This window comes from Musca vetustissima, unplaced genomic scaffold (genome assembly GCF_032173495.1).
Source record: "Musca vetustissima isolate MV318-11 ecotype Yass unplaced genomic scaffold, APGP_CSIRO_Mvet_v1 utg327, whole genome shotgun sequence".
Lineage (NCBI taxonomy): Eukaryota > Metazoa > Arthropoda > Insecta > Diptera > Muscidae > Musca > Musca vetustissima.
Genome location: NW_026882053.1, coordinates 288058 through 315614, shown reverse-complemented (window position 1 = coordinate 315614; position 27557 = coordinate 288058). Strand labels below are relative to the sequence as shown.

At 33.3% G+C, this 27557-nt stretch overlaps 2 protein-coding genes and 1 long non-coding RNA gene across 3 annotated transcripts in view; 1 reads left to right on the top strand and 2 right to left on the bottom strand.

Annotated features, from left to right (window-relative positions):
* The first annotated feature begins 830 nt into the window (after nucleotides 1–830).
* LOC133328181 (putative mediator of RNA polymerase II transcription subunit 12) lies at nucleotides 831–4885 on the top strand. The gene is made up of 5 exons (XM_061536737.1): nucleotides 831–953; nucleotides 1050–1157; nucleotides 1234–1457; nucleotides 3714–3862; nucleotides 4648–4885. The coding sequence occupies exons 1-5, from the start codon at nucleotides 864–866 to the stop codon at nucleotides 4866–4868; spliced, it is 792 nt and encodes a 263-aa protein (XP_061392721.1). The 5' UTR covers nucleotides 831–863; the 3' UTR covers nucleotides 4869–4885.
* Nucleotides 4886–9903: 5018 nt separating this feature from the next.
* On the bottom strand, nucleotides 9904–26635 carry LOC133328200 (probable serine/threonine-protein kinase MARK-A). Its single transcript, XM_061536755.1, has 4 exons — nucleotides 25924–26635; nucleotides 11536–11815; nucleotides 10680–11247; nucleotides 9904–10470 (listed from the first exon to the last, which is right to left on the bottom strand). Exons 1-4 carry the CDS (start codon nucleotides 26633–26635, stop codon nucleotides 9904–9906), a joined length of 2127 nt encoding a protein of 708 aa, XP_061392739.1.
* A 117-nt stretch (nucleotides 26636–26752) lies between these two features.
* The window catches only part of LOC133328188 (uncharacterized), a 34013-nt gene continuing 33208 nt past the window's right edge, over nucleotides 26753–27557 (bottom strand). Inside the window, exon 3 of the long non-coding RNA XR_009754278.1 lies at nucleotides 26753–26998. This is a non-coding gene — a long non-coding RNA (uncharacterized LOC133328188). The remainder of the gene's footprint in view (nucleotides 26999–27557) is intronic.

Genomic DNA, 27557 nt, shown 5'->3' with positions numbered 1-27557 from the left:
CAGCCATGGACATCTACAGAGGATATATTCAATTGTTTCTAGCTCATATAGACGACAGTAATCCTCTCCGCTAGAGTCCGATTTCTAAATGAAAGATTTAATCCTGCAGTGACGTGTTTTGATCCCCACAATGATTTTAATCTCTCTTATTATTAAGTTCTTCGGCGAGAGAATTCAGGCCAGATAGAGATTCTTCAACCAGGTTCTCTCGACCATCTGTTACCACCTACCTCGCAGTAGAAAACGCGGATTTTGCCAATGAAATAGCCAATGGATGGTTGCACAGATCTCTCAATCGGAATATTGGACGATTGAGAGAGCAAGCTCGTCGGCTATCTCATTCCCTTCTATGTTACTATGTCCTCAACATTGTTACTATGTCAACATTCGGCAAGTTTTTGCCCAATATGTGTCAAAAAGTAGTTGAAAATTGCCTCAAAATCTGCAGGAGGTTATTTACATAACGTAAACGTTTAAACTTTATAATAAAAGAAATACGTCATGAAATATTTATTATTATTTATTTTTGAAGCCACGTTATGGTTAACCTTGCACAATATACGTATGTAAACGCAGTATTGTGCCTTGACAATGACATACCATTGCAGTGCTTATCCGTTACGTTACATGCGTTACTTAATCCATGCTTAGCACTAATTTCAACAAATTCATTTCTAACTGAACATACCCACCTGTGTAGACGTGTTTGTTTGTTTTATTTGTTTTTGTATTCGTGTGGATTTTCTTAGTTTGACGTGTCAGTAGTATATTTTTTATAGAATAGCAGATTGTGCCAAAGAAATCCGCTACTGTATTTTTAAAAAAATATTTTTAATATAATCTCTACGATAAATATTGTAATTATGTTAAAGATTATTATAGCCCTGTGTTTGTTGGCTGGGGCTAGTGTTAATGCCCAGCGTGTTGTTCCCGGTGTTAATCCACAGCACTATGTAAGAAACAATGGATGTGAAGATTTGAAAAATATTAATGTTTTTTTCAAACATGTGTTAAATTATATTAATTATATATTTTTTAAATGCGTTTAGCAACAACCTGTGCAGCATCAACAACAACACCCACAGCATCCACCACAATATCAACAACAACAAGTACATCCCAATCATTTACCACCAGGTGTTAATCCACAACAATATGTAAGTGGAATGTCTTAAATTTTGATTGTAATTGGTCCATAATTATGATTTTTCTTTGATTTAGCAACATCAACAGCAGCAGCAAGTCCAATACCAACAGGTACCGGTACAACAGCAACAACAAGTCCATATGCAACAACCTGTTCAACAAGTACCCGTTCAGCAAGTACCAGTTCAACAAGTTCCAGTGCAACAACAACAAGTGCCTGTACAACACCAACAAGTTCCTCAAGGCCATGGTGGTCATCACGCTAATCATGGACAAGTTTTAAATGCTGCTAATATTCAACATGAAAAAGAGTAAGTCCATTAACCAGGCGACGGGAATTTTTACCATATTGAATGTGGAATTAAGAAATATACGATGAGAATCTTACGTAAAATAGGAATTCCTAAGAACCTAATTGAATCGACAATATTACTTGCGCAGTTGTCAGACTGTGTGTGAGACAGGTTAAATATTGTCTCCCTCATCCATAAACTCCAGAATTGAGACAAAGACATTTTAATTATTCCAAATATAAATTAGGAATAATTAAAAAATTAATAACTAGTTATCGTGAACCTTTCTGGAATTGAAATATCGTATTCATTTGGAATTCATCTAGAATTTAAACCTGTCGAAAAAACGCTAATATTTAGTCCCACTAAAATATATGTTTTTTACAAACAAATCTATGTGATTTTGCAGATAGATAACAATTTGTCCAAGTACACAAATACCAATACAACGCCATACGTTTATCAATAACATATTATTAATAAAAAATATTCCTTCTTATCAAGCAAAATAGATAAGCTATGTATATGACAATAACACATCACTATTTGTGGCCAATATAATCGGTGCCATTGACCATTACAATAAACAAAATACACAAACAGGAAATGTCTTTCTCATTTCTTGAAATGACCACCAACTACAAGTTGACATTTAAAATGACCAAATTATGTTATTAAATTATTTATATTATTAAAATAGTTGGGCATACGTATTACTTTACCTGAGACACACACGGTGCCAAACGGCATTATGTCTTATTATTATTATTTATAGTTAGTTTTGGTGGCAAAAATAGTTTTTAAGCCAAGCGTGGCTACTTCATTTGAATTTGTATCTATTTAATCGTTTTTATATCCTCGTTTATGTTTTCATTTCTTTTGAAACTCCTCAAAATAATCAGTTTAGGCTTTTAAGGGAATATACATTTTTTTTAATTTATTAAAATTATTCAAATTCATCAGTAAGCGGTAGTTTTTCTAAATATTTTTTCAAATTGGAATACTTGTTAGAATTTTTTAGAAATATTTTTATACCCTTCACCACACTGTGGTTAAGGGTATTATGTATTGGTACATATGTTTGTAACAGGCAAAAAGAATCGATATATTTTGAGTATATTCATAGAATCACTTTCTGAGTCCATTTATGCATGTCCGTCCATCCGTCTGTCTGTTGATGTTAAATTGTAAACAAAGAACATGTCGCATTTATCATCCGATTTCGATTTGGAATAGATCATTTATTTGGCCCAAGGACGAACCCTACCTATCGGTTCAGATTTAGATATAGCTCCCCTATGTATTTTCGTCCGATTTAAGGTAAATGGTCCACCAAAGTCCCTATACGATTTGCACGAAATTTGGCACAACGTAATGAATTAGGTCTAAAAATCGGTTCAGATTTACATATAGCTCCCATATATTTTTTCGTCCGATTTTATGTCAGTGGAGCACTAAAGCCTCTATATTTCTTTTGATTTGCACGAAATTTGGCACAACTTAATGAATTAGGTCTAAAATGATGCGTGTTAAGTTTAGTGAAAATCGGTTCAGATTTAGATATAGCTCCCATATATATTTTCATCCGTTTTAAGGTAAATTGTGTACCAAGGTCCCTACATATATTTTGATTTGCACTCAGTTTTGCATAGCGTACTGACTAACATATAGGATGATGTGTGTTAAGTTTCCTGAAAATTGGTTCAAATTTATATATAGCTTCCATATATATTTTCGTCCGATTTTATGTTAATGGAGCACCAAAGTCCCTACATATCTTTTGATTTGCACGAAATTTGGCATAGCGTACTGAATAAAGTCTAGAATGATGTGTGTTAAGTTTCGTGAAAATCCGTTCAGATTTAGATATAGCTCCCATATATTTTTTCGTCCGGTTTTATGTTAATGGAGCACTAAAGCCTCTATATTTCTTTTGATTTGCACGAAATTTGGCATAGCGTACTGAATTGAGTCTAGAATGATGTGAGGAGAGTTTCGTGAAAATTGGTTCAGATTTAGATATAGTTAGATATTTTTGCCCGATTTTATGTTAATGGAGCACCAAAGCCTCTACTTTCAGTTTCAGTTTCGCCTTCGAAAAGGCGACTTCTGTTAGAATACGTATGTGGGATATACCCATAGTGGAGGAGGATATAATATAGTTGGCCCAGTCCGACTTTACTACTTTCCTTACTGGTTAAAAATTGATTTCAACTTAATTTAGAAAATTTATTTTATTATGATGTTCTCATTATTGTTTCTTTTTCTTTTCAGACACATTCAAGAACATTTGCACGTACCTATCGATACTAGCAAAATGTCCGAAGCTGAATTACAATTCCATTATTTCAAAATGCACGATTCCGATAATAATAATAAATTGGATGGTTGTGAATTAATTAAATCCCTTATTCATTGGCATGGTAAGATATACTTTTTTTTGGATTTGGTATTATGTGTTCGATTTTTTTTTCGAAATGTGATTTTTTTTTTGCAATGCAGAATTAATATCAGGAATTCAAATTAGAGAATTATCGGTTGAAACAAAATTATAGAAAACACTGATATCTGAGAACGATGTAGTTTCATAACGGCTGATGACCTAATGCAATACGTTTTATATGCCAATATTTAAGAGATAGCCATTTTTTAGCGACCTGAAATGATTCACTTTTTCTAAAAAAGTATTGTTTTTATTGCAAGCCTATCCTGTTTTGAAAAGTGGGATACAAATAAAAATATACATTAGGATTTTTTTAAATAATTTTTCAGAGTCGGCTTTATATATTTAAAAACAAAATAAAATTTTTTAAAATACAAATTTTAAAAAAATCACATTTCGAAAATTTCCAATATATGTTTGCACTTTGTTCTGTTCGAATGTCATTCCAAGCAAAGAGCTACAAAAATACCATTTTATTTAAGTTTAGAAAAAACCCTAAACATTTTGTAATACGTAATTGTTGTGGTCTTCTTTTTTTACTTTCATATAATTCCACTACGCATTAAAATGCATCATCATCACTACTTTTAATTCATCAACAATTTTCACGCATAATGCTTATATATGTGTGTGTGCCTATGCGCCTGCTCATCTTTAAAATGGTATTTGGTTAAATATAAACAAAATGGTTAACGGTGGATTACAAAACTACTACTCATCATTAACAACAACAACTGCAATAACACCACCAACATGCTGCCACAGAACAAGGAAGCAAGGAAGGACATGATGGCCAACAGCCTCATGTGGAGGAGAAAATTTTCACAGATGAAGAACTGGTAGCTTTAATTGATCCCATCTTACAAATGGATGATTCGTCGAAAGATGGTTACATAGATTACCCAGAGTTTATGAGGGCCCAACAGAAATCACAACAGCAACAACAACAACAGCAGCAGCAACAAGCACAATCTGGTGGCCATTAGTGTTGTTTTTTTTTTTAATTTTTTAAATATTTTTATTTAATTTTTTTTTTAAGAAATTTTTTTCTTTTAGGCTATTATTTGTCATGTACTATATTATGATTTGTTTTTTTCTCCCCATCCTTCTTAAGAATCTCCAAGAAAAAAAAAAGAGTTTATTCCCTATCTCTATATATGTTGACAAAAACGCAATTCCAAATTGGCATCTTCATTTTTTCTATTTAAAAAAATATTATTGTTTCTTTCTTTTATAATTCATTTATTTTTACTATAGAATTTTAAAAAAGTTATAGTACTTCCAATTCCCTTTTTGCGTAAGAGAACAATTGTTAAAACAAAATGACTGATTACAACAACAACAAAAACCAAGCTCAGTTTAAGAAGAAATTTGTAAAAAAAAGAACACTCACACACACCTGCAACAGAATTGCAAAGCGAACAAAAGAAATTATATGAACACGAATAACAAGATGATGAAAAAAGGAATAATACAACAATAAATGACATTTTAATGAAAACAAAAAAGAAAAACAACAACAAAAATAATATTATGGCATTTTTTTAATTTTAATATTTTAATTGTACGGTTGTGGTAAACACATTAGCTTGTTTTTTGTCTTCCCCTTAAAAGTGGACATAATACCATTTATTAACCCTCCCCCCATGCATCTGAATTTATTTATTTGATTTTTAGCTGATGAAGCCAAACAGGAAAAGGAAAAAGAAAAGAAATCCGGAACTGGTGAAAAGGATGGCACTACCTATACCGATGATAATCTAGCCGATATTATTGATTATGTCCTGACTACCATGGATCTCAACAAAGATGGCTACGTTGACTATACGGAATATCGAAAGAGTGAAGAGGGCTCGGCTAAGGGCAATAAACAGTAATAGCTGGAAGTTAGGACACCATTTAGTGCCAAATTACTTTTTTTTATTTTTATACAATTTTTTTTAAATTGAAATTCCGTTCTTTTTTGTTATAAGGTCTGTTGTTAATTTGATAAGAAAAAAAAAACGAAATACATGACAAAATATATATAAAATTTTTATAACATAACATTTTTTTATATAATAAAAATAAAATATTAATCATTTCCATAATAAACTAGAATTTTTTGTATATTTATTTTTGACCTTCTTTTAATTTCAATCAATATTAACCCCATGACTTCAGTTTTGAGGGTTGTGGTCAATGGGAAAATTATTCGCCATAAAATTGCACAAAGGTCATCGACCACAACATTTCTCTAGCAATACTATATAGCTCTCAAAAATTAGCATATATTTCGGGATATAAATATGAGATTATTTACTATATTAATTTCTGACCCTTTTTTCAATTATAAGCAATATTCCCCACAAGACTTAATTTTAGAGGGTTGGAGTCAATGTTAAAAATATTCTGCGTAAAATTTCACTATAGGTCATCGACCACAAGATTTCTCTAGCTACACAATATATAACTTAAAGATCAGCTTTTATTTCGAAATATAAATAAGAAATTACTTACTTTCTTAGCTGGCTTGTGACTCAACTTTCCTTCCATAAGCCAAGCTTAAACAAGATTTCCAGGCGCGTCGGTCTTTTGTGCAGTTTTTTCAGTTTGAAAGATCATATTCGGCAATGTTGTCTTCCACTTGGTCTTTCCATCTAATTCGTGGCCTTCCCCTTCTGCGTGAGCCATCAGCTGGTTCGCTTTTATATGCCTTTTGGGCTGGGGCATCTTCATCCATTCTCACAACATGACCTAGCCAACGCAGTCGCTGCAGCTCAATACGTCTAACAATGCCGATGTCCGAGAATAGGTGGTACAGCTCATTGTTCATTCGATGGCGATAATCACAGTCAACGCAGATCGACCCTTAGATCTTTCGGAGAATTTTTCTCCCGAACACTCCAAGAGCTGCCTCATCTGCATCAGGAGGATGTGCCTGTGGCACCAAAGCCATCGATTTGGTGTTTTACTCGTTGGTAAAATTTCCGGAATTCATTCTGAATCCTTCCTGTACATCTCGATTTGCTCACGCTCTCGTTTTTCTTGTTCTTCTGAAAATACGTTTCTCCTCTCTCCTTTTCTCCCGATAATTCTCCATTGCACTGCGTGTTGCTATTATCTGCAGGGTTGCCCTATACGCTACGTTTTCATATCGGTAGCATTAAGACACTTCTGATCGTACCATGGGTTTCTTGATGGTGGTTTTTGGTACCCAAGTGTTGCGATCGAGCTCTAACACGAACATTTGATAATAAGATCGCTGCTGGAGTGTGGGATTAGAGTATGTAGGAAGTTTTTGAAAAAATCGTACTAAATGGTACTAAGTTGGGTACAATTTGGATTTGGGTGAACCGATAGAGCTGGAAAATTGAAATTTTGCAGTTAAACTCACTGTTGGATTGTGGAATTGGGCTATGTAGTTTTGGAAATTTGTACTTATCTGTACGAAAAGTACTAAATTTGGTACAATTTGGGTGAACCGATCGAGCTCTAACACTGAAATTTGATAATAAGATCGCTGTTGGAGTGTTGGATTTGGGTATGTAGGAAGTTTTGGGAATTCGTACTCACGAGTACTAAATTTGGTACAATTTGGATGAACCGATAGGGCTGGAACCTTGAAATTTTGCAGTTAAGCTCACTATTGTACTTATGTGCACCAAAAGTACTAAATGGTACTATATTTGGGACAAGTTGGGTGAACCAATAAAGCTTGAATCTTGAAATTTTTAGTTAAGATCCCTGTTTGGGGTGTAGGAAGTTTTTGAAAATATTTACTAATGTGTACTAAATTTGGTTTAGGGTGAACCGATCCGGGAGGAATCCTGAAATTTGGGAAATATGATTTCTATTGAATTATTGAGGTGGATGGAAATTATATTTATGTTTACTATGTGGTAAAAAATTTGGTACAATTTGTATTTGGGTCAACCTTTTAGAGCCTCGAAATTGAGGAAGGGTAGAATGTTTTCAATTTTGCCCAATATTTCTCACAAGACAGTATACGAGGGTTGAAGTCAAAGGAGAAATTATTCTCCATCAAATTTCACTAAGGGTCATGGGCCAAGAGATTTCTCTAGCTATTCTATATAGCCCTTAAAATTAGCTTAGATTTCGGAATATAAATAATAAATTATTTTGTATATGAGTTCTGACCTATTTTCAATTATGAGCAATATTTCCCACAAGACTTAATTTTAGAGGATTGGAGTCAATTCAATAAATATTCTGCGTAAAATTTCACTATAGGTCATCGACCAAAAGATTTCGCTAGCTATACAATATATAACTTAAAAATCAGATTTTTTCGGAATATATATAAGTAATTATTTCCTTCTTTCAATTTAGCTCAATATTTCCAACAACACTTCATTTACGAGGGTTGGAGTCAAAGGAAAATTTATTCTCCATCAAATTTCACTAAGGGTCATAGGTCTAGCTATACTAGATACCCCTTAAAAATTAGCTTAGATTTCGGAATATAAATAAGAAATTATTTTGTATATGAGTTCTGACCTATTTTCAATTTTGAGCAATATTTCCCACAAGACTTAATTTTAGAGGGTTGGAGTCAATCCAAAAAATATTCTGCGTAAAATTTCACTATAGATCATCGACCACGAGATTTCTCTAGCTATACAATATATAACTTAAAAATCAGCTTTTATTTCTGAATATAAATAAGAAATTATTTCCTTATTTATTTCTGGGCTTTCCTTCAATTTTGCTCAATATTTCACACAACACATCATTTACGAAGGTTGCCGTCAATGGGAAAATTATTCTCCATAAAATTTCACTAAGGGTCATAGGCCAAATATTTCTCTAGCAATACTAGATACCTCTTTTAGCATAGATTTCGGAATAAAAAGAATTTTTTTATTTATTTCTGGCCTTAATTTAGGCCTAATTCTTCAGAAAATATTCTTTAAAAAATCCACGTCTCCAGGCCTAAATAATTCTGGGGAAAATATTCTTTAAAAAATCCACGTCTCCAGGCCTAAATAATTCTGGGGAAAATATTCTTTAAAAAATCCATGTCTCTTGTCGGGAATTAACACATTTAGAATTCCACATTATTGACCTCTTGACCTTCTTCTCAATTCAATAAAAGACAATCATTTGTGTTTTTAATGGCACGACTCCATTACATGCCTCAATAATAATATGTGTATATATTTTATTTAATTAATTTTTTTTGTTGTTTTCTGTTGTTTTGTTACAATTTTCTTGTTGAAATACATAAAATGTTCTACAATTATAATAATAATATATGAGGGTATTTTTCAGTATTTTTTGTATTTTTTTTTGTTTTTTTTTTTTTTTTCATAAAAAAATTAAACAAGTATATTATATTTTTATAAAACATATATATAAAAAAAGATGAAATTATATTCCAAACAATTTTTTTAACAAAAAAAAAAAAAAAATAAAAAAAAAAATAAAAAAAGATTACAAAAATATAAGTAGATATTGATTGAATTTTTTTTTTTTTAACATTTTTTTCCTTTTCTCTCAAATATCGACACATAATAGATTTATTTATTTTTTTCAGTGTATATCCTCTACAAATAAAAAATAAAGAGGATTTGTTAAAAAAATAATAATAAAACAATTAGAGCAATAAAAGTTGTTGCTTAAAAATTATTACAAATATATAAATGTGGGGTTTAAAAAATTATTGTTATTGGGTTTTTTGTGTTGTTATTCTTGAAGATATATGTAGGTATATATTTGTTGTTTTTTCTTCTTAGATAAAAGCTTTGCTTCTCTTATGTATGTATATATGTATATTTATTATTCTTAATGTTATAATTAATTACCATTTAACAACAACTAAATAAACTTAAAAATATATTCCAATGGCTACTGCATTTTTGGAATTAATTATTTAATGCAGCAATTTTGTGTGTGTGTGGTGATTCTGTTTTTAGGTACTGACTGTAACTGATCGATTATATATCCCATACGATACGATGAACCGATAGCTTTTTTGAAGAGATACTGAGTTGTTTGTGAGTATGTATGGATGGTGGCTTATTTCCGATTACGTTTGCAAGCCCTTTTGAATTTCTTTTCCATACACAGCAATTCCTGCAATTCCTCATTCAATTGGTGGTGGCGCTGCATCAATACACGTTCCTCCCTTTCAAGGGCCTCTTCACGTTCCTTGTTCTTAAGACGTGACTTACGGCTGGCCTCATTGTTTTTGGCCCGCTCCAATATCTTCTTCTGTTCACTTTCGGGCAGTCGTGCCAATTGCGATAGGTCGGGCATATCACTGTGTACCTTAGCTGGACGACCACGTCCACGTTTGGTGGTGGTGGTACTTGTTGTAGCAACCGAAAGGGCAGGAGAATGTGGCTGTTGTAGGATATTAATAATGCCGGAGAAGTTGGTGTGATTTGAATTGGAAGAATTGACGCTATACGGGGTGTAGGGTGGTGTAATGTCATTGGAATTGTAATCCAAATTTATTTCAGTTTTAATGTTATCTATGATATTGGAGGAGGATGACGATGAATCGTGGGGAGAGCAGGCAATTAGGTTGTTGAAAATATCTTTAGATGTTTCTTCGGTCTTAAGGCATACTGGAATGGCCATCTGCAAAGAGAAGAGAGAAAATGAATGGATTAGTAAATTCAAAATATTTTTAAAATTGTAAAGATATGAGAAGAAGTACTGAAATTCAAAACAAAGGAACATAAACAAAAAAAAAAAAAAAAAAAAACAGAAGACTTAAGATGATCTGTGTAATGTGCTAAAGAAGATTTTGAAGTATTTATTTTCTTTTTGTTATTTCAAATACCTACATCATCAAGTAGTTTGACAACGCCTGGCGTATCCAGCACCATATCCTCGGCAGCTGACTCTCTGCGACGTTTCGTATCCAAATGTAATTTTTCCCGTTTCTCCCGCATGTGTTGTTGTGTTTGTGAGCTCTGTGGACGTTTCAGACTGTTCTCCTGCATCATACTGCCCAAATCGGCATCGTCAAGGAATATATAGGCCGACGAATTAGTTTCATTGGCGGCGGCCATTGCCGACGACGATGATGTTGCCGGTGTTTCCAATATCCAATATTCATTTGGGTTGGGTGGTGGTGATACATACGGTTCGGCTTTCTTAATTTCTTCGGCAATTGAAGAAGAACTTCTGGCCAGTTGGAAAGGTTGAGATGATGTGAAGACCGAAGAGGCATTGGAGAACATAGGATCGTCAAAATTGAAAATTGATTGGCTGTTGTTTGCAGCAGCATTTTGTGAAAGATCCTCTAGCAGGGTACATTCCTCATTATTGAATAGCGGTATATCGATGGCATTGTCCATTATTGGATCGATGGGATCCATCATATCGAATTCATCATAATTTAAATTTTGACTATTTGGGGCGAAATTGAAGATGGGATTTTCTCCGTCGCAGTTATTGTTGTTGTAAAAGTCAGTTAAATCATTGGATGCCATTGTAATAGAGTTGTTGTTGTTATTATTAGTGGTAATGTTGTTGTTGTTATTGCAACTTTGATTGCTGCCAAATAATAGTTGATCCAATATAATTTGTAACTGTTGTTTTTGTAGCTCTTCTTCTTCTCGTTGTTTCTTCTGGTTGTTGTTGTTAATGTGATTCTCTTCGCCACTTGTTGTATTGTTATATAAGAGACTTAATGACATATCTTGATGTTGTTGTTGTTCTGGTTGTTGTTGTGATTGTGGTGCTGGCTCCTGACAAGCCTGCCCCAACAAATTCTCTTTATCCTGATCCTTGTTTGTAGTTTCCGTCAACAGTTCAATATTGAATTCAAACTGTCCATCAAAGGGTTCATCAACACCGTTGTTGTTGTTGTGATAGTTATTATAGTTGTTGTTGCTGTTGTTATTAATATTTTGCGTTGTAACTGATGTTCCTGATGTTGCAGACAAATTCGATATTGCGGCTTCTTGTAGGTATTCTAATAGGGGAATATTACAAAATATTGGGATTAGTATAATGATATATAAATAAATATTTTTAATATAACAATAAAAAAGTAATTTAAATTAATATTGTGATTAATGTTTTATGTATGCGTAAAATGTATGTTTGTGTATGTAACTGCCATTAGGGCCACAATTTAAATTTGAAAAAAATATATGTCCGGTTAAGTGCAATGACGGTTTTTGTGGTGGAAAATTGTTTGGCAAATTTTTATATACCAAAGAAATTATTTAATTTTCATTTGAAAGCATCTCTACTTCCTAGTGGTAATATTTATTTTTTATTATTTCCCTAATTTCTCAAAATAATATTATTTTTTTTTTAAATTCAACAATAATTTATACGGCATTTACATTATAACTTTTTACCGGGTTAACCTACTTTATGAGGATTTATTTGGCATATATTCAAAGGAATTGAAAATTTAAACTCACTGGGTTAACCAAATCCGGTTAACTGTAAACGACCTTTTAAATTTTATTTTTATAACAAATAAATAATCTTATTATGCACTCAAAGCATCTCTGTACGGTAAAGAAATTAAGCACACAAAAATCAGAGCATACTTTTAGGCGCTAAAGTAAACGAGTGAGACAACTACTGTGAAAAGAAGTCTTTTACAAAGCAAGAAAAAGTAAATGAAGAGGAATAACAGAACAAAACAAAAAATGTTGTGAAATTCAGATCGGGAAGAATTTATTCACAACAGACTAAAATATTTTTTATAGAAAAATTAACAAAAAATAATAAATTAAAAAAAAAGAAATATAGAAAAAAAACAAAGTAGGAAAAATTAAAAAAAATTTATTGAAAGAACTAATGAAGTTTTTTTGGAATCATTTTTTGGTTGTTTTTGTTGAGTGGAATGCATTATTTTTTAAAAAAGAAAATTAAGAGATAAAATTATGTATGGAAGAAAAATTAAAAAAAAATCAATGAATTAAAAAAAGTAATTTTTTTGGAACATTATTATTATTATTTTTTGAAGGAAAAAATAATTGTTGTTTATATTTTTTCGATAAAAAAAATAATAGAAAAATATTTTTTGTTTATATTTTTACGATCAAAAAAATTAATAGAAAACTATTTTTTTTGTTTATATTTTTTCAATTTAAAAAATTAATAGAAAATTTTCTACTTGAAAAAAAAATTACTGAATTTTCTATGTTCTCGGCTAACATTTTCTTGGGAAATATTAACTATGAAAAAAATTAATTTTTGTTTTGTTATTAAAATAATGCAATAATAACTTCGACTGCATTTTATTGTTGAATGACACGGCACGGCACGTTAGACCGGCAAAATTGTTCTCATAGCTGATGTTTCTGCTGCAGTAGCAGAGCGATTCAAAGCAATTTTCATTTCAGATGATTCATAAATTGCAAAAAATAGAGAGAGACAGAGGGAGAGCGAGAGAGACTTAAAAACGTTGAATTGAGGCAAATGAAAGAGATACCAATAGCAACAACAAGAAGAAGATATCTTTTCTAGAACTCAGAAAATATGCAGTTGTGTATGTGCGCTGGAATTGTATCTCAAAAATACAAATTCCAGCCAGCCAGCAGGCAAGCATGCACAATCATGATTTTTTGGTAAAACAAACGTTTTGAGGACTAACAAATTTCTACAAGGGCATAAAAAAATAAATTAATTGTAAAATTAAATCATTTTCATTTAGGTTTTTTTTTTGAATAAATCAATTTTTTAAACAATAACAACATATTCCATTTTTGGATGGAATTTCATTTGTAACATGTTTTTTTTATTTAAAAAAATCAACATTACATTTAAAACCCATTAATTTGTTCCAAATTAAATTGATCATGTCGTTTTTTGTTATTATTTCGTTGTAACAAGAAAAACAATGTAAAAACGTTTTCTTTTTTACCTTAAGCGCTTCAGCGAAACAAACGAACTTAACCGGAAGACGGCTAACACACTACTAATACTCAATAACAGTTTGTCAATGATAATATAACAGACGAAGGCATGCATAAACCAAACACACACAGAACTCTTCGAGTAGAAGGAGAAAAATATAAACAATAGAGAGAATGAGTAGGCCTATATGGAAAAAGAGAGTAGTTGCTTCGTATTTTGCAACGACAACCTAACATATGATTTTTGTTTGTCGTTTGTATGGGGGGAGATCAATAAGTTTTGCATGCTTCTGTTAGGACAAAACAAAACAAGAAAAATAAACTCTGGTGATCTCTTTCTGGGGGGAACGGAACAAATTAAAATTAAAAACAAGTGTGCCTCAATGGCTAGGTGCATTTTCAATAGGGGAAGTGTGTAAAAGAGATATACTTATTACCGTTGCGGTTAGAAGATGACAAGTGTCAAAGACGGAGATCGCTCTTATTCGCACGTGAATAACATATGTTAAGGGTGTGTATGTGCGAGCGTGTGTCAGCTCGTGCCCCTAACAATAATAACAGTAAATGTTTTGATTTCACACGGAGGAATTTAAAGGAAATGGAATGGAATGGTCATTTAACATAGACAAAAAGAGATTTGACTTGTTTTTTGCATTCATGGTATATTAAAAAGAGTTAGATATATTAACCAATCGGTCAATTAATTGTTGAAGAATGTTTAAAACAAATAAGGTCCGGCTCTTAACAGTTGGCAAGGGGAGAAAAGAGATCATGCTGTTATCAGTTGATTTGTGTGTGCGTGTGTGTTTGTGGGGGAGCACGCCACAAAACGACGAAATGTATGAACTTAATGGAACGGCCATTTAACATAGACAAGAAGAGATTTGATTTGTTTTTGCATTGGAATACAATATTTTTTTAAGAAGAAAATCAAAAGAAAAAATTATGTATGGAAGAAAAATTAAACAAAAAATTCGATGAATTAAAAAAGTAAAATTTTTTGGAACATAATTTTTTTTGTTGGGAGAAAAAAAATTTCTGGTTAAATTTTTCCGATAGAAAAAATTATTAACAAATTATTTTTTTTTGTTTATATTTTTTTGATTTAAAAAATTAATAGAAAAATATTTTTTTCTGTTTATATTTTTTTGATTTAAAAAATTAATAGAAAAATTTATATTTGAAAAAAATTCACTACGTTCTCGGTTCAAGTATGTATGCTAAAATTTTCTTGGAAAATATTAACTATCAAAAGAATTGCTTTTTGTTTTATTATTAAAAATAATGCAACAATAAATTCGACTGCATTTTATTGTTGAATGGCACGGCACTGCACGTTAGACCGGCAAAATTGCTCTCATAGATGATGTTTCTGCTGCAGTAGCAGAACAATTCAAAGCAATTTTCATTTCAGATGATTCATAAATTGCAAAAAAATAGAGAAAGAGACAGAGGGAGAGCGAGAGAGACTTAAAAACGTTGAAATTTAGGCTAATGAAAGAGATACCAATAGCAACAACAACAAGAAGAAGATATCTTCTCTAGAACTCAGTAAAAATGCATTTAAGTGTGTGTGTGCGTTTGAATTGTATCTCAGAAATACAATTTCAGCCAGCCAGCAGACAGGCATGCACAATTATGATTTTTTTTTGGTAAAACAAACGGTTCAAGGACTAACAATTTTCTATAAGGGCAAAAAAAAAATAAATTGTAAAATTAAATAAAATAATTTTCATTTAGGTTTTTTTTGAATAAATCATTTTTTTTTTCAACAATATCAACATATTTCTTTTTTGCATGGAATTTCATTTGTAACATGTTTTTTTTTCAAAAAAAAAAATCAATATTACATTTAAAAATCATTAATTTTTTTCAAATTAAATTGATCATGTTGTTTTTTGTTATTATTTCGTTGTAACAAGAAAAACAATGTAAAAACGTTTTCTTTTTTACCTTAAACTCTTCAGCGAAACAAACGAACTTAACCGGAAGACGGCTAACTCACTACTAATACTCAATAACAGTATGCCAATGATAATATAACAGGCGAAGACATGGCTCAACCAAACACACACAGAACTCTTCGAGTAGAGGGAGAAAAATATAAACAACCGAGAGAATGAGTAGGCCAATATGGCAAAAGAGAGAGAGAGAGTAGTTGTTTGGTATTTTGCAACGACAACCTACCATATGATTTTTGTTTGTTGTTTGTATGGGGGGATCAATGAGTTTTGCATGCTTCTGTTACCACAAAACAAAACAAGAAAAATACACTCTGGTGATCTCTTTCTGGGAGAACGGAACAAGAAATTCAAAACAAAGCACAAGTGTGCCATCAATGTCTAGGCGCATTAACAAAAGGGGAAATGTGTAAAAGAGATATACTTATTACCGTTGTGGTTTTAGAAGATGACAAGTGTCAAAGACGGAGATCGCTCTTGTTACGCACGTGAATAACATATGTTAAGGGTGTGTATGTGCGTGCGTGTGTCAGCTCGTGCCCGCAATAATAATAACAGTAAATGTTTTTATTTCACACGAAGGAATTTAAAGGAAATGTAATGGAATGGTCATTTAACATAGACAGGAAGAGATTTGTTTTTTTTTTGCATTCATGTTATATATTAAAAAGAGTTAGATATATTAACCAATTGGTCAATTAATTGTTGAAAATATTTAAAAGTAAGGTCAGTCTCTTAACAGATGACAAGGGGAGAAAAGAGATCATGCTGTTATCAGTTGATTTGTGTGTGCGTGTGTGTTTGTGGGGAGCACGACACAAAACGAGGAAATGTATGAACTTAAATTGTAAATGGAGCGAGGGGGAAGAAGAAGACATTGTGAAATTAAATAATAACAAAATGAAGGTGTTTGGATGAGCAACGCAAATAAATTAATTGATTTTACAAAGAAGATGGGCGTAAAGAAAAATTTGAATAAAATAAAAATGGAAATTCTGGTAAGGATTTGCGTTAATTAAATGCAACTAATTGTTTTCGTGTTGAAATATTTTTACAGATGTTTCAAACAGAGTATGAGGTTTAAGTGGAGGAAAACATGAAATGACTAATAGGGATATCATATAGCAAAGCAAAAGCACACATTAGCTCATTTTGGTGGAAAAAGCATATAAACAAAATTGAGATTCGGTAAAAATAATTGGAGTAATAAGAAATAGAAAGTGGCTAATTATTTCTTGACTCAAAATTATTAACAAGTCTTGGGGCCAAAGCCTTCGAATAAAATAAAATAAATAAATTCTGATTTGCAATCATATCACGTGTGAGTATTATGATGATATATACTATGTGATGTATCTGAATAAATTTCGAAATATTTTACAGGTGTTTTAAAACGAAAGCCCGTGTAAATGATTGGAATATGGTGAAAAATGAAATGCATATCTTCCCGAGAAAAAAAAATAAGGCTGATAACTTACAAGGACATTTCCTCCAAATTAAAGAACGAGTCTCATATCGCATGATTGTAAAAAATATATATCACATACAAAATAATGAAACAAAGTAGTACACACATCTCAAGAAATAAAAAAGGTCGTAAAAAAACTTTCGCCAACCGATTTTCGAGATGTTAAACGAATAATTATTATTGGAACAGCCAATAGGGCATTTCATATTGACATCAAAATATTTGCAAAATGTTGAACACTCAGCGGAATAGCAGGCCAGAAACCCAGTTTTAAGCGAAAATAACCACAAGAAGCGTTTGTTCGTTTCCACGGCAGAGGGGTCTACGATCCGAAACGACCCGAGTCTTTCTCGGCCAACGACTGTCTCGTCAGCCCATTGTGTGAAAGCAATAGGTCTGCTACAACAACAACAAGAAGCGTTTGGATTTTGTAATAAAAATAGAAAAAATACGTTGGCTGATGCGGGTCTGATGTGGTCTGATGAGACAAAAATTAATAGAATGTGGCGTATAAATGTCTTTCATTGCACTTTTTTAATTAATCTTGACCTGATAAAGATTGACCTCCCCAACTAACCAGACTTGAAAAAGGTACGATTTTTGCTATAAAAACACCTATAAAACCTATATGAACTCTGGGAGTGTGTCATTGATGTCTGGACTATAAATGATTCGATAAGTACTACCCCAAACTTCTTGTTTGGTGGACGATTTTCAATCGAATTGATTGTAAGCTGGTATTTTGGCTCTTCATGCGACAGTAAATATTCCAACAAAAAATAATAAATATTGGTCTACTTGTTAGGGTAGGTCATAATTAAGGAGGATGTACCCTTAAATAGAATAGATTTTCGATAGAAAATCGAATTACCACAGCATTCGGGTTAGGTATTGTAGGGATTTTGAGCATATTCTTTAACAGATTTTCTCCAAATTTTATAGGTTGTCAAAAATTGATCATTACATAGACCCTACATAAATATTTCGATCGATTTTAGGAAGATTTTTTTTGAGATGGTCCGGGTGTAAAAAGTTCGGCCCGAATAATTTCAGACGAATTTGAGTTGTATACATCAATTAAAACACCAATTTGGTCTAATCTGTCATTTCTATGGACTGGAAAGCTATCCGTTTTTTTTTAATTTCAGGCCTATGTCATGTTATGTGGAGCTTAATATTTAAGCCCCTGCCATTTTGAGATTAAAAAATATATATATTTTTTCATTATTATAATAATAATTACTGCGTTAACAGGATAAGGTCTTTCTCTAAATACAAAAAAAAAAAAAATTGTTTTATCGCCAACTATGTAAGAACGTACGGTATTTGAACTAAAATTAAATTTTCCGAAGCCACACAATAAATAAAATTTTTATTAAAATTTGATGGATCTTTCATGGGAAAAGGAATTTTTGTTACATTTTTAGATCCAAAAATCTTCAAAAAAAAAAAAGCTACACAAAATCTTCACTATTTTCCAGAGCACCTTCACTTTATACGTTCGTCTTCTATATAGGTTAATCCGAAAACATTCCTTATTTAAAGTTTCACACGACAAATGTTTTTAATTTATTTTACAATTTTTATTATTTACATATAATATCTTTTCCACAACTTTTAACAATAACTTTTTCACAAAAACTATTTTTTCTCATATTTAATTCCGATACACTTCATATACCATCCGCTGTCAAAATTATTGTAAATATCTTAGAGAAAATGTCCACATAAAATACTTTTATTACAAATATTCTTAAAGGATCAAAACCCGACAGTCTAATCGGCAACATTAGATGTCTAGAATATTCCACATTTTCTTCATATGCCTTGACAACAACGAAGTCTGCCACAGAGTTGTCGGACGTTATACAAACATAACTACTATTGTAATGAAATTGCGTTTTAACGAATTTTCAATTGATCTATATGAATCATTAATACTTTAGATCTACGTGATCATACGCGGAGTAAAATGTCACCTGATTTATGAAGACAATAATAATTCACTTTAAAATTTAAAATAACACCATGCTCTATTATCCCCTAATGCAAGAGAAGAATCTACTCTTCGAAGAGTATGCAATTTTAGACAAAGAATAATGTTATTGATTAGTTGAAAAGTGAAATGAAACAAACTTTAAAAATAATAAAAATAAAACTGACCCACATTACATGTGAGAGAAGGGGGAGTTATGGGTTGTGTGGTGGCATGTATGCAATTCCAATTGTCATTCAATTGGCGGGTAAATTTTAACAGTTAACAACAGCACACACGCACAATATATAAACAGAGAGAATCCATGAACTTGTATTGACTTGACACTTCATTCTGTTCATTTGATGAGAACAGCGATAAGTAAAACAACAACACATAAAAAGAGAGGATAAGAGTTTTGTGGTATTTATGCAATTTGAATTGCATGAAATTGCCGGTGAATTCCCGTAATTACAGCTGTTTTAACATAATGTGTATCTCTTTCTCTCTCTCATAACAGCACACACAAAAACAGAGAGAGAGGGAGAACGGAAAACGTGAGTTCTCATTACGTTCCCCAAACAGTACATCAAATGGGGAAAGAGGACACAACAACAGTACACTGCTGGCAACCATTTCATCTAAAAGAGATGAAGAGAGAGAGAGAGCGAACAAAACAAAACGATTTCTGATGGTCGTACAGCAGAGAAACAGCTGTTTGCATGGCAAAGACATTGAAAACAAACATTTGTTTTACATATCAAACAAGTGTGTGCATGCATGGTAATCGGGCCCTCTCATTGATACGAAGAACGAGCGAGGAGGGGAAGATGTTATTCGGCTAAACAGAGACGAAAAGTGTTAGTTTCGTTTTCTTTGTTTATTTCGGCTTTTGGATGTCCGATTTGTTTCGGGCCAAGAAAGAGAGGTGTTTGTGCGTAAGTGTGATGAACTCGCTGATGTTCAGCAGCAGTGTTACAGTGTGTGGGTGTGTTTGTGTGTGAATTTTAGAATTTCACAACTAATTGGCGATATGACGTAGAAATTTTGTTATAATTTATTTGAAGTGCAAATTTGTGTGCGAAAAAAATACATTTATTGTAATTTAAAGGTGATTGATAAAATTATTATAAAATATTTAAAAATTCTAATAAGAAATTTTATTGCAAAAATCATGATTGCCCAGGAAAAATGGAGTGAAGTGCAAAGTGTCAGAAAAATATTTATTTGCAATTTTGAGGTGATTGTTAAAATTTTTTAGATTTTTTTTTGAAAAAAAAAATGTATTCTGATAAGAAATTGCGTTGGATATCAAAACTAAAAATTGCACTAAACAATGTGAAAACTACAAATGTGTGTTTGAAAAAATGCAAATCATTATGTGGAAGTGGTTCAGGTGACGTGTGTATGTGGGTGAAAACATAACAGTTAGTGAGCACACTTCTAGCAGGCTCAACATACTTGGCCGTAAAAGACGACATGGCTGACGTAATAATTGATAACGGCCAGGCAGACTTTCACATTAGCATTACAGTATATTTCGTTTATATTTCATTGCGCTTAAAGGCCAAAAACGAATGTAATCGAAAACAGTACTATTTACTGACAATTTTTTTCTAAATTCATACAAATTATTTGTTCTTAAGTCCACTTCGCCACAAAAATTGTGCAACTATATTTGTGGACTATAAGCGAAAACTACTGTAGTACTAGGGATACGTAGTCGAGCGCAAAAGTCGACTTTTAAACTTTTCGATTTTTGCCTTTGACTAAAAAGTCGACTTTTCAATCTTTCGATTTTGTCAAAACTGTTCAAAATCGATTTTCGACATTTACTGACTTCTGCAATATCGACTAAAAATTTGATTTTTTATATGAATTTCTGTGAACAGATACAGTAAAGTTCCGGAATGTGCAATTTTTTGACAATTTGACCTTGTGATAAAAAACCCAGTATTTGTGAAGAAAATCGAAAGTCGATCATGAAAAGTCAACTTTACAAATGTCTCATAGATCAAAAGTCGACTTCGACTTTTAGACTTTTCAAAAAGCCGATTAATCGATTAGTCGAAAGATATACTTATCCCTAATAATTACCTACCGACGTGTCATAGTTCTGTGAATGCATTTTTTTTTCATAAAAGTGAACTGCCTCAGACGGATTTTTGTGGATGAGGGAAGACAGAATGTCTCATAGATCAAAAGTCGACTTCGACTTTTAGACTTTTCAATACAAAAAGTCGATTAGTCGATATACTTATCCCTAATAAGTACCTACTGACGTGTCATAGTTCTGTGAATGCATTTTTTTCATAAAAGTGAACTGTCTCAGACGGATTTTTGTGGATGAGGGATGACAGAAGGCTGAAAGCATATACTGATCGAATGCTCTTGCTATAATGACATTAGAGATTTACTAAGGATGGACCCCAGGGCGTTATCAGTCTCCTACCGAGAGAGGAGAGTTCTTTAGAATTAGGTCTCTCGAAAAGCAGACAAATGTCACTACCATAAAGGAAGAACAAGAGCTTCCCATCGGCTGTTAAAATAGAATGCTAAGCCAACCCAAAGATTAAGGATTCTATCACGAATATTCATTGACTGAGTGAGGCTCTAGTATCCAAAAGACTACAAAATCGTCCGTTAAGATTGAGAATCTTAAATAAACTAACCAGATTGTACGGCTTTTTGGGGTTTATTTTCTATGATTATGCGGACAGCATTAACCGAAGAAACAAGAGCGAACAGAAGAAGAATATGCAAAAGGATAAGCCTGATCATCCCTTCATTTTCTCGGTAGCTGCGAAGATGATATGTCTCCAGAAGAGTAGACGAATGCCAAACCCGCAAAATAAAAGAGCTTCTCGTCAGCTGATAGAAAAAGAGTCAACGCAAAGTTAAAGGCGCCAGCTCTATTATCTACGAGCGTTGCAACGAAATCGTCCGTAAAGACTGGGAATCCCCAAAGGACCGTGAAAGATAAAGGTGAGAGCACCGACTTTCCATAAGATTAAAATGTACTTCCTAAGCCATCAGTCTTTCTTGGTTGCATAGCGTTTCATGGCTTTGCATTTCAATGATTATGAGGAAATGGGCCAAGATTACCGGAGAAATAAAAGCGAACACCAGGATAAGCCTGAACTTGTCTTCATTTCATCGGTAGCGACGAAACAGATTAGGTTAGATTAGAAAGATCTTCAGATCGCCTGAGTTAATCCGAAATTAAAGGCGAATCTCACGAAAATTCATTGACTGAGGCGCCAAAACTGGCTCTAGTGTCCAGAAGACGAACGCTGCATCGAAATCTTCCGTAAAGACTGAGAATCACAAAAGGATTAGCGAAAGAGGAAGATGTCAACTTACATTTAAATGCATTTTCTTTCTTGGCTGCATCGCATTTTAGAGATTAGCTACTCTATGGTTATGTGCTGTGTGCTTTCTGAGAAGCTATATGCATTCCGAGAAGAAAAATCAAAGTTTTTGATAGACCCCTTTAAAACCTGAAATGATCAGAATAGCTGCATTTTCGGACTTTATATAACATCCGTAGTAGTAATAAATTGTAGTAAATTGCAAATAATATATGGGCCAGATGGGTTCCGATCTATTGAATACCGGTTAAATACTGATTCAATGATTTTTTCCTAATTGTCTACATGGACAGAAATTAACTGCAGATTCTCAGACGGATGTATGAGAAACTTGTTACAGTAGGAAGATTCGGTGTTGGCTACACATAAAATTGGGCTCCAAACGTACATGACGATTTGAAAGACTGTAATAATACACATTTCTAGCAGCAGGTAGATGTTCAAGCTAGCTTCAGACCAAACAGAAGCTGTGTAGACCATACATGCCGTAAAATTCATTATAGAACAATGCAGATGTCATAAGTATTGGTGTAACAAATGGAGGATTGAAGTAGAATTTCAGTATAGCACTTAAAGACGATCGGTTGTTTAAGTAGATTTGCTTGTGAAGCACTCTGGAGAAGAACTGTATTTAGGAGACAGTATTCGATCTTAGTCATCCTGAAGGAAGATAACTCGACTATTTATGTCACACATTATATCCAATATGCAGTAAAAATTAGAAGACGGGATGACCAAAGTCTGAAAGCATATTCTGATTAAATGATGTTACCAGAATAACATTACAGATTTAGTAAATGTTGTATAAAGAGGGGAGGTATGGGATTTCGGCATGGTACTTGAAGACGATCGGATCCTTTGTTATTTAAGCAGATTTGTTTGTGAAGCGCATAGGAGGATAAATGTACATAGGTTGAGGAATTCTTCGTACATAGTCATGATTTTTGTCTTCTTTCTATTAATATAACCAAAATGACGTAGAAAACTAGGAGGGCCTGTATTAGACAGATTTACATGGGTGTGGATGGGACAGCAGAATACTGGTAGTATATACAAAACCTTGTAACTAGAATGATAATAAAATATTAAGTAGGTATAACGAATGGAGAGTTAGAGTGGATAGGGTACTTGAATACGATCGGAACCTTATCTGTCACTACAGGCTTAATAAGTACGGAATGAGATTTCAGTAGGGTACTTGAAGACGATCGGAAATTTAATTGTTTAAGTAGATTTGTGTTCGCATCATGCAGTCAAAATTGAAAGACCTCTCAAAGAGATATATATGGCTGTGGAATGACAGAGGACTGGAAGCATATACTAACTGAATGCTGTCACTACAGATTTAATAAGTAGGCAATGAGATTTCAGTAGGGTACTTGAAGATGATCGGATTCTTAGTTGTTTAAGAAGATTTGCTCTTGAAGCGATCTAAAAAGAAGTGTTCTAAGAGAAGGTGCTTCTCAAAAACATAGATTATGCGGAAGATATTTGCCTTCTCTCTCAATAGATAACCAACATGCTGTCAAAATTAGAAGGTCTCAGAAGCCTACATCAGGCTGATTTGTATGAGTATGGGATGACAGAAAACTGGAAGCACATACTGCCTATAAAGTCATTAATGATTTAAATTTCAGTATGGCACTTGAAAGCGATCGGAACCTTACTTGCTTAAGTAGATTTGTCCGGAAGGAGAACTGCACTTAGTTGAGGTGCACTTAGAAGAGGAGTAAGAGGAGAGACCATATCGTCAACTGAACGGAAACATGTAGACAACTCAACGAAATTCTAATGTTTCGCTCCTCAACATGTATGCATGTGTCAACCGTAGTTCCATCCATTTGAAGCTGACTTCAATTTCTCTTCTTCCTGTGAAAGAAAGGATATTTGTAAGGAAAATCTTGCTGATAGTCAGCTCAAGTTATATATTTTAATGTAGTTCTAAGTTCTTAAAATGTTGATCTCTTTGTAAGAAGTTTGTCATCGGCAAGGTAGACGTTTTCATAGGCAGTACGTACATAATGCCAGTCTTCATCTAATGATTCTAATTTTGTTTCTATCAGCGAATCTAATAGATCGTTTTCGGACATATCTAATATTTTAGCACATGCTCCCAATAAATTCTCCATGTCGAAGTGGAACCTTGCACAAATTATTTTTGCCATTTCTTTGATTTGTTTTATTATTTATGTAATGTCTGTTTAATGTATCTAATTCTAATTTATATTTGTTGTATTATTACTAATTGCCGGCTGATGATCTATATGTAGCCGGTATTGTTAAACCACTACTAACCCGCCTTAGTCCGGTCTTTGGTGTGTACGTGCTCCCTGCGTATAGGGAGGTAGCCCCCTCGGTCGGCAGGGGCGGGTGTGAGAGGCGTGGGAACGAACGAAAAAAAAAAAAAAAAATATATATATTTGTAAAAATCGGCTATAGTAAAACTCATATCCATATATTAGATATAACCTAACATTGTTTGCGATATTTGCGGAATTATTTTCATCTAAGTAATTGTTGTAAAATTCAGATATAACTAAGTTATTCGATATGCAGAATATTTGTCAAGATGTATAATTAAATACAACTTGTTCATATATAAATGAGCTGAAATAGAAATGGTATATGAATAATTAAAATGTATATGAAATATATGTATGTATATAATAAATATATATGTATACAAGTATATAATATTAAATATATATGTAGTTTTTGTTAATAACATTACAAATGCAATGCAATGCGGAATGATGAGTAAAACACTTATTTGCCTTTTTGCCGTGATTAGAAGTTCTGATCCTCACCCTCCCCTTAGAGGATGGGAAGGATACAGTCTTCCTCACACTACTGCATTTGGTACGGTTGCTTTCGTGGCGTTGTTTTGTTTTCGTTACCTTGGCACCAGATACATGCTTATCTTCATCTTTCTTCTCTCTCTCAAGGTGCAAACGACCACTTCATCCGGTATCGTTAAACACCATTTGTTTTTTTGTGGAACAAATGGGTTTACGATATCTGTTCCGTGGGTTTTCACTTTATCAATGGGTCATTGCACTGTGATTTTTTATGTGATTGTGACCTTTTCGTGGACGAAAGGTTTATATGCGGGATATGGTTTATGGGTAACGTAGGCGTATTTGTTGGAGTCATAAAAAATTTATGTAGGTGCGTCAGGTCAGATCCGGTCCGTCTGAGTCCAAGTTTATGGGTAGTATGAGTATCAATGTTGTGCTTTGCGGACAAAACACATTTTGTTTTAAGTTTACACATAACCATGGCCAGAACATTGAACCCGTTTTGTCAACATTTGAGTTCCATCGAGAGTTATCACCAATAGGTCCTCCGCAGATTTCTCACTCTCTCGCTGGGTCAAATGTGACATTTGGGGGGTTACCGTTCAGCCATGTACATACACAGTACTCACCATCTATGAATACCGGAACATTTATCTCTTCAACTGTAGCAGTAGGCGGCATTGCTCCACTCATATCCGCTGCTGTAGGGGACATATCGGCACCTGTCAACTCTATGCCGGCCATCGATGCCAATGTCGATGGCTTCTTGCCGATTACCACTTGTCGATTCGTTTGGGCGGCCGACTTGTTCAAATAGGCGGCTTGTTGGACTGTATTGTTTTCTTGTATTCTTGTTGTTGTTGTTGCTGTCGTAGACTTGACGCTTTGACGCGGTAGTGATTGTATTATAGACTTCTGGTTCTCCTCTAGGAGTACTGAAGAATCTTGAGACTTGCTCTTGTATGAGTTCAATATATGTTGTTGGTGCTGTTGCTGCTGCTGGCGGATCGCAACCAGGTTCTCTGGTAATTTCCGAATACTTTCCAGCTTCAAGGGTTGGTGAGGCTGATGATGCACCTTCTCGATTTTGATTATTTTTATTTCTTGGGGTTTCTTCTTCGTCGTTTCTAGGGGGTGGGGTAACTCCGGATTCAACCCGTTCTGGTGGGCTTCCACTGTTTGGGGTATAATCTTCCGAACCAGTGGCAACTTTGCAGGCCTGGTAAGCAAAAATATTCTTGGTTTCGAAGATTGTTTGGGAATTTTCAGAACGGTTGTTGTTGTTGCAGTTTTCTCGGTTGTATTCGGAATCACACAAGACTTGTCCGTATTCGTTTGCATCAGTGTGGGATCCGGGGACACTACCGTTGTTGTTGTTGCCGTTCTTGGTTCCTTGATTAGATCCGTTGTTGTCGTCGTTTGGTATTGTCGGCTCTGTGGGTGGTGAGCTATGGTTGGTTCCTGTATCATCAAGATGATACTTTCGGGACTTTCTGAGCTTGTGGTTATCGTAATCGTTTGCACTGTTCTTGGACACTGGGACAACGGATTGGACCCCCGCTTCAGTATAATGGTAGATGGGGAGTAGGACCTTGTTGATGTAAGGTGATTGATTTGATTTGTTGTTGGTGGTTGTGTTGTTGTGGGCTTGTGGCCGTGATTGGCTAGATTGGACTTCGACGCTGAATGCCATTTTGATCTTGGCTATTTTATGAAACCAGATTTTCATTTTTACAACGGACAGAATTCAATTTTATTTTTGTATTACCCCCAAGGAAAAATTGTTTTTTTTCAATTATCAAAAACAACAACAACACAATACAGTATCCAATTTCGATTTTTTATAGCGTCAAGTTCGTTTTTAGTGGCGGCAATATTTTTCAGGTTGACAGGTATTGTTATAATTCGCATATGAGAATTATTATTAGGTTTTTTTTTTTGGTTTTGGTTATTAGACAGACAGAGAGGGGGGTCAAAGAAAGTTACAGTTGATATAAAGAGTGGAGCAATAACGACGTGGAAGAAAAAAAAGTAAACAAAAAACATGATATTATTAAAATGTCCTTGTGACCAAAAACTTAAGGTAGTTTCAGTCCAATACATAGAGAGAAACAACAACAATGACAAATATTTGTAAAACAATTTTTTTTGATATATACAATTTTGGAATTCTGGTTAGGTGATTGAAAATGAGACTTAAGGGTGGGTGGGGCAGACTGGGCAGATTGCAGATCATTTTTTTTTCTTTTTGTTCGAATACAGC